We start from the raw sequence: 11,185 nt of genomic DNA, 5'->3' as shown, positions 1-11,185 counted from the left end.
TTGTTACCTGGCGTGCCTCCCTGCTCCCTCGCTCCCCTCCCCTCCCTTCCCTCCCTCCCTTGTTACCTGGCGTGCCTCCCTGCTCCCTCGCTCACCCCCTCCCCTCCCCTCCCCTTCCTCCCCTGTCGTTACCTGGCGTGCTCGTAAGGTTGTCCGAAGGTGATGTTGTCACGCAGTGATGCGTTGAGCAGCCACGCCGTCTGAGCGCAGTACGCGATCGATGCGGCGGCGGTGGCGTCGCGGTGGTCCACACTACCAGACACCGTGTAGATCTCACCCAGGATCGCAGACAGCAAGCTCGACTTACCGCAGCCCACCGAGCCGACAACCATCGTCAGCTTACCTGGGGAGAAATTGGGGGAGAAAGTGTTAACTATCATTTGTTTACCTGGAGAGAGAGAGCGCAGGGGAGAGTGAGTTATGCTGGTGGGAGAGAGAAAGTTTTAAATTGGTTTACCTGGGGAGAGAGCTCATTCGTACGCGCACGCCAAAATATCGACTTTGTAACACTTTCCTGACAAGAATTGTGTTTTAGAACGTGACAGCAAGGGCACTGATTGGCTAGAGCTGCTAGACAAGTAGGCCATATTATGTCTGTGTTGCCACCCCACCCCACCCCGCCGCTCCCACAGGTGTGATGTAGATCCGGTAACCGCACATAATTAGCATGAGTGGCGTGATCGTCTAACGACGTGTGATCCGTGAGCGCGCGCGACGGCGTTTAATTATATGACGCTCCGCCGCGCGCATGCATGAGGGCGTCTCCAATTCCACGCCGTCATTTGCATTTACCGCCGTCGACGTGGCGCTCTCTCGTCCTTAGACGGTCGCCGCCAAGGTCGTTCAAATCCTAAATGCGTGCGGCGATAAGATCACCTTCGTTTTCACATCTCGAGGAGACGGCACGTTCGATTTGTATTTTTATCTCCCTTTTCTAGGAATCGACTGGTACATTTTAATTTTACCGCTTCCCTGACCTAGCACCTGACCTTGGCTGCCTAAACTCAAAAGATCGTCTGGCAAATTCAATATGTCTGCCTGACGACAGCAACCAATCAGCAGCGTACAGGTCTGACCCGAGTTGAGGAGGGCAGGGGGGTCACTGCAGCAGGTCACGTAAAGGTCACCAGTGCTGGGCTTTACAGTAGAGGTAACTCCAGTACTAATAACGACATGCTTCCCAATGTTGCAGACATATTTCTTCTATGTCGGATTTTGCACTGAGAGCTACAACCAGTCGTTTCTGCAATACTGCATTGTTAAAAAATCTCGCCGCCAGCCCGATTTCATTTTTAAGTAGTACATTAAAAGTTAGGGAGCAAAGCTATTTAACAAAGGAAAAAAAAGGAGGGACCAGCACGCATGTTTATGCAGCCTGTGGAGTCAGTTAGTGTTGTTCCCCCCCCCCCCCCCACCGATCTCATAGATGTGTCACACATCACACGCTACGGGCGTTGTCTACGAATCGCAATTTTATGTCCTAACCGCAATGATGCTTTCGCAGAACAAGTTACGCAATAAACTTCCCTTTCCCCGCAAAGAAAAAAAAACTCCGCGTTCCTAGCAAACAACAATCGAACACGCAACCTGTTATATGGCCCTGCCGCCTGTCATTTATGGCCTGTGGACGAAGGTTTACTGCAAAACAACCGACGGATATGTCTATGAAAAATGCCGGCCCGAGCGAAGTCGAACGCGTTCGAACAATCGCGCTCTATGTACCCATCCATGCGTCCATCCGTCCGCCTGTCTGGACTTTCACCCACCGACCCCCGCACGACCTTGTGAGGGGGAATTTTAACGTGGAATTTTAATGTGGAATTTAACATGGAATTTTGACGTGGAATTTGACGTGGAATTCTGACGTGGAATTTAACGTGAAATTTGACGTAGAATTTTGACGTAAAATTTGACGTGTGGAACTTTCAGTGTGTGTGTGGGGACCAGGAGACATTGTCCGCTGCTGGCTGACCTGCTGGCAGTTGCAGGTTGATGGAGTGAAGGGTAAGCTGCTTGCTGTGTAGATCCCAGGCGAAGCTCGCGTCACACATCTCCAGCACCGAGCCGTGCTTACGCAGCGTCGTCAGCTCCGTCTCCACGGCAACGACGACGGCTGGCTTCCGCGACAGCGGCGGCTCCCCCTCGCCGACGTGAAGCTGCGCGGGGAAGAGAGACGGTTACCATGGTTACGCTTCGAGAATGACGTCGCGTCTTTGTGCGACCGTTAAACTGTTGTCACGCACGCGCATTGTCGTTGCTGCGTCGATAACGACGGCGATTCACCGCATCCATTGTAATACAGGTGCGTTGTTGGGGTTTATTCGCCACCATTGCCGCAGTATTTTTTAAGATGTTATACGACACTATTAACAGCGAACATCAAATTAAGTGTAACTGTTGATGTAGAAATTTCACTATTAAATGTATTTTTAAGTGATGTTAGTAATAAGAATACGCAGACATTTCGCGCTATGTTCTTTGACGTCCTTGAAATAATCACTCGCATGCAGTAACCAGACCTAGGTTTCATCAATTAGTCAATAATCAGTGATAATCGTTAGTCTTGCCACAGACGCGTGATCCTCACCTCGAGATCTCCGTTCGACATCTTGCACTTGCCGACGCCGTTCTTCATCGCCGTCGACGACGGCACGTAACCGTTAGCAACATGCCGACGCGGATCGCGGCTGTCGCCGTTGCCGACAACAGCGGCGCTCCCTTCCTTCGCGTCGACCTCGGGAGCCTCGAAGAATGCTGCGAGGCGGCCGGTGCTGACGCGCGCAGACACCATGATGAAGACAATCGCAGGGAACATGAACAGTGGCAGGTTGAGCATGTTGAAGAGCGCGAGCGAGGAGAAGGCCTTCGTCGCAGTCAGCTCTCCCTCGAAGAGCGTGTAGAGACCAAACGACTGCAAGCAAGAGAGAGAGGAGACGTGAGGGTCGGAGAGGAGGGCTGCCTAGAAAATACTACTGATCACAGTGTACATAAGCTGTTGTATTAGTACAGTATTACCGTAAGCATTCTAGTCTAATGTTACCTATAGTACAGAGAGGTTAGAAGCACTTACTTAGATAAGTGACTTCATCTTATATAAGACTTTTATCTTAATATATTACTAAACTTTGTTTGTTTGGTCACATTTACTACTCTTTATACTTGATTTTTCTATTTAATTTCATATACTTACCAAAAGAGTGACTATGATTGGAACTCCATTGTTTACAAAGGCTGTAAAGGAAAAAGCAACCCACTATTTATGTATGTATATAAACCAACTCAAAGCCAGCATTTGCAATAAGCAACATATGCTCACAGTAAACAACCAACATACATGTACAAATCCATCATATAATTTGATTGTGCATCGTAACATTCTAAACCCGCCTACAATATCAACACCCATGGGATAATTGAGTTTATCAACTCACAAATAATTTCTGCGATCATTATAACTCCCCTTTGCACTACTCACTGCACTGTGTACACACGCAGACAGTACGCTGGTAGTGAAGCATTAATCGCATGTAAAGTAAACATCGTCGTTAATTAAAAATAACAAAACCAGTCGTGTCGACGATGGCTTCCTGTGTGTGTGTGTGTGTGTACTTACTGGAGAGGGCGCGCACGCAGGCGCCGCGCAGTAGGTAGTGCAGCTCCCGGCGTCGTGCGGCGTGCACGCGGTCGCACATGAGGGCTTCCCACGCGTACAGCTTGATGCTGCGGATTCCCTGCAGAAGCTCATTCGTCCGCTTCATCCTCTCATCCATGCACTCCTGCGGGAGGCAGACAACACGAACAGTGATGGGATGACATGGTGACGAATACACACACGGGAGGAGAGCAGAATATGTGACAATCCTACATTCGATTGCCTATCCCTACATACAGTTTCAAACTACAATCTTAGATTTAACTTTCTAGTCCAATCCTTCATCCAAATTCCTACTTGAATCCTACATTCGATTTCCTACTGCAAGGGAACAATACTGGAAGTATCCCCCCTCCCACAGACCTCACTGTGACCTACCATGGTGTGTTTCTGTATACCCGCTAACAGGGATGCGATGCGGTACTGCACGGGAAGTATCCCCCCCCTCCCACAGACCTCACTGTCACTTACATGGGGGTGTTTCTGTATACCCGCTACAGGGCGATGCGATGCGGTACTGCACGGGAAGTATCCCCCTCGCCACAGACCTCACTGTCACTTACCATGGTGTGCTTCTGTATGGCCCGCAAACAGGGATGCGATGCGGTACTGCACGGAAAGTATCCCCCCCCTCCACAGACCTCACTGTGACCTACCATGGTGTGGCTTCTGTATACCCGCTAACAGGGAGCGATGCGGGTACTGCACGGGAAGTATCCCCCCCCTCCCACAGACCTCACTGTCACCGTACCATGGTGTGCTTCTGTAATGCCCGCTAACAGGGAGCGATCGGTACTGCACGGGGAAGTATCCCCCTCCCACAGACCTCACTGTTCAGCTTACCATGGTGTGCTTCTGTATGCCGCTAACAGGGATGCGATGCGGTACTGCACGGGAAGTATCCCCCCCCCTCCCACAGACCTCACTGTGACTTACCATGGTGTGTTTCTGTATGCCCGCTAACAGGGATGCGATGCGGTACTGCACGGGAAGTATCCCCCCCCCTCCACAGACCTCACGTCACTTACCATGGGGTGTTTCTGTATACCCGCTAAACAGGGATGCATGCGGTACTGCAGCGAAGTATCCCCCCCTCCCACAAGACCTCACTGTCAGCTTACCATGGTGTGCTTCTGTATGCCGCGCTAACAGCGGAATGCGATGGCGTACTGCACGGGAAGTATCCCCCCTCCCAGCAGGCCTCACTGTCACTTTACCATGGTGTGTTTTCTGGTATGCCCGCTAACAGGGATGCGATGCGGTACTGCACGGGAAGTATCCCCCCCCTCCCACAGACCTCACTGGACTTACCATGGTGTGTGTCTGTTGCCGCTAACAGGGATGCGCATGCGGTACTGCACGGGAAGTATCCCCCCTCCACAGACCTCACTGTGACTTACCATGGTGTGTTTCTGTTATGCCCGTAAAGGGATGCGATGGCCGGTACTGCACGGGAAGTATCCCCCTCCTGCCACAGACTCCACTGTCACTTTACCATGGTGTGTTTCTGTATGCCCGCTAACAGGGATGCGATGCGGTACTGCACGGGAAGTATCCCCCCTCCCACAGACCTCACTGTCACTTACCATGGTGTGTTTCTGTATGCCCGCTAACAGGGATGCGATGCGGTACTGCACGGGAAGTATCCCCCTCCCACAACCGTCACTGTGACTTACCATGGTCGGTGTTTCTGTATGCCCGCCTAACAGGGATGCGATGCGGTATCTGCACGGAAAGTATCCCCCTCCACAGACCTCACTGTCACTTACGCATGGTGTGTTTCTGGTTACCCGCTAACAGGATGCGATGTGGTACTGCACGGGAAGTATCCCCCCCCTCCACAGACTCACTGTCACTTACCATGGGTGTTTCTGTATGCCGCTAACAGGGATGCGATGCGGTACTGCACGCGGAAGTATCCCCCCACAGACCTCACTGTGAACTTCCATGGTGTGTTTCTGTATGCCCGCTAACAGGGATGCGATGCTGCGGAGCTGCACGGGAAGTATCCCCCCTCCCACAGACCTCACTGTGACTTACCATGGTGTGTTTCTGTATGCCCGCTAACAGGGATGCGATGCGGTACTGCACAGGAAGGAAGACGACGACGACGGCGATTCCTATCAATGCACTGTATCCCAGGTAGTAGTAGAGCATGCAGGCGATGAAAACAATCTGCCAGAGAGAAATCGAACAGAGAGAGAAAAAAGATTAGCTTCACCGCACTAGAGAAAGAGACACAGAGAAGATTAGTGTGACCGTACTCGACTGCAGGCGGAAACGCGTGATAGTGGCGCTGTGGCAGGGAAGAGGCACATATCGGCATATCTTTATAGTGCCTATGTGTGTGGAGCGTGGGGATGGCATCCTATGCTCAACATTTCATGACGATTTTGCACACTAGCTTTATTTACATACATTACAGTGCCATTGCGGTGTGGTACCAACCTATAGAACTTAATGGGTTTCATGAATTTTTTTACGCATTATTTTGACTTGCGTTACTGCACTGATGCACGGGGGAAAGAATTTTTTTTAAAGTGTCACTGTAGTAGGGAGACACCTTACAATGTGGTGGCTTCATCACTATTTCCCCCACATTAATTTGACACATGTTATGGCACCGCAGTGATCGTCACCGCGGCCCGGGCGTGACGGTCTCGGTGCATTGCCACGAGGGACAATCACATCACCCACACGACATCCGCAGCTTCTGTGAAGCCATTCATTAGACCAAGGGTTCTTAACCTGTGGTCCATGGACCGCTGTGGGGTCCGTGGATGGGCTTCAGGGGGTTCGTAAACCAGGCACATAAAAAATTGTGTGTTTATGCGCTTAAGTGCATTTTTCTGGAGAAGGGGTTCGTAGCTTTCACTAGATTCTCAAAGGAGTCCATGACTCAAAAAAGGTTAAGAACCACTGCATTAGGCAGTCGCAACGAGGAGATCTACGCCGCAACCTACATGACAACCACGGCTTCTGTGAAGGCATTCATTAGCAAGGAATCTACACTCCAACCTACCTCCAGAGGTATAGTCCAGGTGAAGTGGAAGAAGGAGGCAGCCATCAGCAGGTTGCTGGCGTCGGTCGACAGGTGGTTCGTGATCTCCCCGACGTTGATACCTGACCCCTTGTCGTTCCACGACGCCAGCTTCAGCGCCTTGTTATAGATGTACGACTGCAGGAGAGAGCAGGGAAGCAGACGATGAGAACGTTGCCATCAAGGAAAAAAATTTATTTTTCGGGGGCTACTTTTCAAGCTTGCGTGCATGAAAATAGCACTCTAAAATTTGGTTTGCATTAAACTATATGTAAATTTACGGGGGCTCTTTTGGGCATTTCCGGGGCTCTTTTTGGCATTTCAGGTGGCTAAATCGCCCCGAGTCCCCGTATATTTTTTCCACTGGTTGCCATAGTAACTAGCAACACGACCTCCATGCCTTACAACACTCACTTAATACACAGTTAAACTTGTATATTAGGGTCGTCACTCAAGGGAAGCTTCGAAAGTGTCCTTTATAGACAGGTGTTGATTATGTTGAGATGTCCTTTATAGACAGGTGTTGATTATGTTGAGATGTTTCACTATAATTGACACTCAACGGAAACGACCAAACTGTCCTTTATGAACGGGTGTTCATTCTACAGTGGTGATTGCAAAGACAGGTATGACTGTAAACAGCTTACAAAGACAGCCTCGAGGACCCACCCCCTTACACACACGCACGCACGCTCGCGCACGCACGCACGCACACACTTACCTGTACAGCAGCCTTTAATTGCATGCCCTCTATCGCAGAGTAGAGAAACGAACTCTGGGTGAAGGTGTGGTGCAGCAGAGAGGAGACGAAGAGAAGGAAGCTGAGCACGAAGCCGTTATTTACAAAGTACTCGATCGTGACGACATCCTGTGTGGTCGTCGTCTGCAAATAAAACCAGACGAAGTGTCTCGTTCAGCTTCACGATCTCTGTAGAACCACTCTTCCCTTCCAGCTCTTTCGCGGCTAAACTACGGCACGAGAGAAACTCGATGAAAGGTGATGATAAACTTTTACACTTGGACTCTAAGTAAAATCCACTCTGAACCAACGGAAGCATCTGCTGTGACTACAAATTTGCCTAGATGGGTAAAACACTTGTCAACGATTCTACTACCACGTCTCTACTACTCTCTCTCCTAACTTACTCTAATCATTAGAGTTATATCATAGCCACACGCAAACAAGACCTTGTAAACAATTTTACTAACACTTCTATACTATTCTCTTTTTAAACTTCCTCTACTTTTCTTTTTTTATTATTAGAGTTATATCATAGCCATGTACAAACAAGACCAATGGATAAATACTGATACAGGCTACGAATACGATAACACAATAACAATATGTTGCTTAGCAACATGACCGAATTTCCCACTGGTTTTACGTCACGTTCCTGAATTTCGAAACATTTTACGAAGCTGGCAATCTTGACGAAAACGCGTACGATTCCACGAGAGCACCGATAAACGAAAATTCGAACCGCCGATTGCCGCTAATGTCACACGCACCACGTTTGTGAGGTCGCCAGGGGGCGCCACATCGGCGTCGTACAGGACGACATATCGGATGACCCGGTCGATGACCCAGGGTGCGACGAAGGCGAGAAGGTCACCGAATAACTTATACAGTCCGCTCATCATCATCATCCGCCACGTTAGTCTCACGTAGCACCACCAGAGGGAGGGCTGGTCTGCTGACTTGTGCTGAAAGAACAAGCGTACTTTCATCGTAAGCATTTTTATTTTTTATTGAATAGAAGAAATTCATACTTATTTGTTGTTATTTGTTGTTATTTGTAGTTATTTGTAGAGCAACACCATGATAGGCTTCACAGATATTTTTTTAGAATATTCCCAAATGACAACCTAGAGTCACTTTAATTTTATACGTGAATTAAACTGTGAACATACGTTACCTTTTCATCTGCATATATTCTGCTAAATTTCTCAAACTGTAATTGTGCTTTGTGCTCCTGTCAAAGAAAAATGCAAATATATATATAAATATATGTTATTACTGTTAGATGAGAAAAGAAATGGTTCTATTATCAGGAACAGTTACTTCTAGAAAGAAAATATCCTTTGATTAGCTCGTAATTATTTAAAATTTAAAATTTACCAATGCAAAAATAAAGTATTCTTAATGTTTACAAATTTGCTCGATAACACCATTTAAAAATTAAAACGACATATTAACTTCGGAAAACTTCTTTCACCGTGAGATTTCAGACTCCAGTGAGATATACATTATTTTGTAAACTATAGTTTGCTGTGATTGACACGCACATGTGGCATGGTTCCTAAGTTTGACATCTCCAGCGGCTGCCGGTATCCCTCCAGCAGAATCCCGTTCATCCACCACATCGTCGCCTTGGAGATGATGCTGACGTCAGACTGGCGGTATCGCACCTTGATCTCATTGGAGCCTTCGGTCGCCATGGCGACGGGATGGTGGTACTTCTGCCGCACGTTTTTCTGCAATGCGAAGATCGATGTCAGAGTTTTATGCGGGTGAATTATTATAGCGGCATTGAGAATAATGAGAGCGATGTATCTGCCAGGTGGGCAGACGGTGGGCAGAACTGCAGACGTTGACACTAACAACAGCTGGCATACATCGGATATGCTACAGAGAATGAGAACTGCGCACACTATTTTCTCATAGTAATAGAATGACATTCCATGATTTTTGTTCATGACATATGATTCATTCTTATTTCTTACTCAATTTTCTTACTCATTCGCCCATAAAAACACTGACTCAGAGATAAACCATTATATGATAAGTCATCTAGTATGTAAGCCATATTCTATACAATGAATAAAGTGCACGCTGTCACTTTTTGACAAATAAAATCCCCCAAATTACAAAGAAAATATGTGTTGCATTTAGCTCTGCCACAATTGACATTACAACATAGCGGGCAGGGCCGCAGGGAAAACATCGGTTGATATATCATATTGTATTTTCATGAAGATACCCACGAGCAAGCAGCCATTATAACAAGTGAAACGATGAGTATCTGGCAATGATGCCATTATAATAATCTTCGTCGAAACGCGTTATGTCACGACTAAAAAGAATAACGCCTTTCTTTCACACTAGATGGTGCCATAAACGCCTTGCTGCTTTGCGGTCTCACACGCGCAGCAGGCCGTCGCGTCTTCGCTGCCGTCCCGGGTTTTATGCGCACCGAGTCGACCGGTTTGGCAAGTTCATTCACCCGGCTCTGCCCGGATGGTTTATTTACCTTAGCTCGGCAGACTGGCGCCCCCTTTGCGGCTCTACGTAATTCTGCCCTCGCGAGCACCGCACAGGGACCAGTCTACTTTCACTCACGCTGTTACCCGAATTTCACCCTTCGATCGCCGCCGCAGCAGCAGCGGCAGCAGCCAGCGAGCGAAAGCCAGCCAGCGTTCGCTTTCTGCTCCCAGCAGCACACGCACGCGAGCATGTTGCTAAGGCATGCTAAGGCATGCCACCGCGTCCCGGAGAGAGAGGGAGCGCGCGCGGAGAGAGAGCGGATAGAGAGCGAGCGAGGAAGAGCGAGAGGGAGAGAAAGTGAGGGGAGAAAGAGAAAGAGAAAGAGGGGGGGAGAGACAGCGATAAAGAGCGAGAGAGAAAGATGGGAGAGCGAGAGAGAAAGATGGGAGAGCGAGAGAGAAAGATGGGAGAGCGAGCGAGAAAGATGGGGGAGAGCGAGAAGGAGAGGGAGAAGGAGAGGGAGTTGTAGGAGAAAATTGCGAGACTACATGTTTTGTGGTGATCATTTGCCAGCTATCAGCTGCGATGTTTGCTCTAGCGGTGTGGTAGCTGTAGTGTAGTGGTACCGGTGTGGTAACCCGGGCTTCGCTCCCGCTACAGGAGAGCGACACTTCCCTTCCCTGGAGAGGGAGCGGAGGGACTACTACACCGGTAGAGGGAGCGGAGGGACTACTACACCGGTAGAGCTACGGCGACGTATACACAATACCGACGTTACGAATAAACGTTTGTTGGCGATGTTGGCAATGTTGGCAATGTTGGCAATGAATGTTTGTTGAAATGTTGGCGATGTTGGCGATGTTGGCAATGAATGTTTGTTGAAATGTTGGCAATGTTGGCAATGTTGGCAATGCTGACAATGTTGATGATGTTGGCAATGACTGTTATAGTTAGGGCTACGTATACGCCATCACGACGTTAGACAAGCCTATACAAAAAACACAAAAACACGATCTCTCGCCGAGATAGCGTTCACGGGCATTCCAACACGCGCGGTTTCTGCTCGTAGACTGACCCGTCGTCGATGCGATGCATTCGAACCCAGTGAGATAAACGACGTCAGGCGCAAGTCTAAGTCATCACTGACCGTTTAAACCGACAGATTTAACAATGCGCACGTACAGCGCGACTACGAAGATATGAGATGACGTCATGGGTACAATCATATGCCAGATGACGTCACTGCTCTTACTCAGACGACACATAACGTCACTGGGTGGCGCTTAAA

At 48.7% G+C, this 11,185-nt stretch overlaps 1 protein-coding gene across 1 annotated transcript; it reads right to left on the bottom strand.

The window, feature by feature from the left end:
• Positions 1-128: 128 nt before the first annotated feature.
• Positions 129-9,167, bottom strand: LOC106821601 (ATP-binding cassette sub-family C member 9-like; the record flags this gene model as incomplete). Its single annotated transcript, XM_014826484.1, is given in 11 exon segments — positions 129-343; positions 1,973-2,156; positions 2,588-2,911; positions 3,191-3,231; positions 3,614-3,776; positions 5,693-5,827; positions 6,675-6,830; positions 7,414-7,575; positions 8,202-8,396; positions 8,609-8,665; positions 8,979-9,167. Coding segments are annotated over 11 exon segments (1,785 nt in total).
• Positions 9,168-11,185: the final 2,018 nt, after the last annotated feature.

The sequence above is a fragment of the Priapulus caudatus genome, unplaced genomic scaffold, assembly GCF_000485595.1.
Source record: "Priapulus caudatus unplaced genomic scaffold, Priapulus_caudatus-5.0.1 Scaffold79, whole genome shotgun sequence".
Taxonomy (NCBI): Eukaryota; Metazoa; Priapulida; class Priapulimorpha; order Priapulimorphida; family Priapulidae; genus Priapulus; species Priapulus caudatus.
Note: the sequence above shows the minus strand (reverse complement) of the source record. Positions and strands in the feature narration are given on the sequence as shown.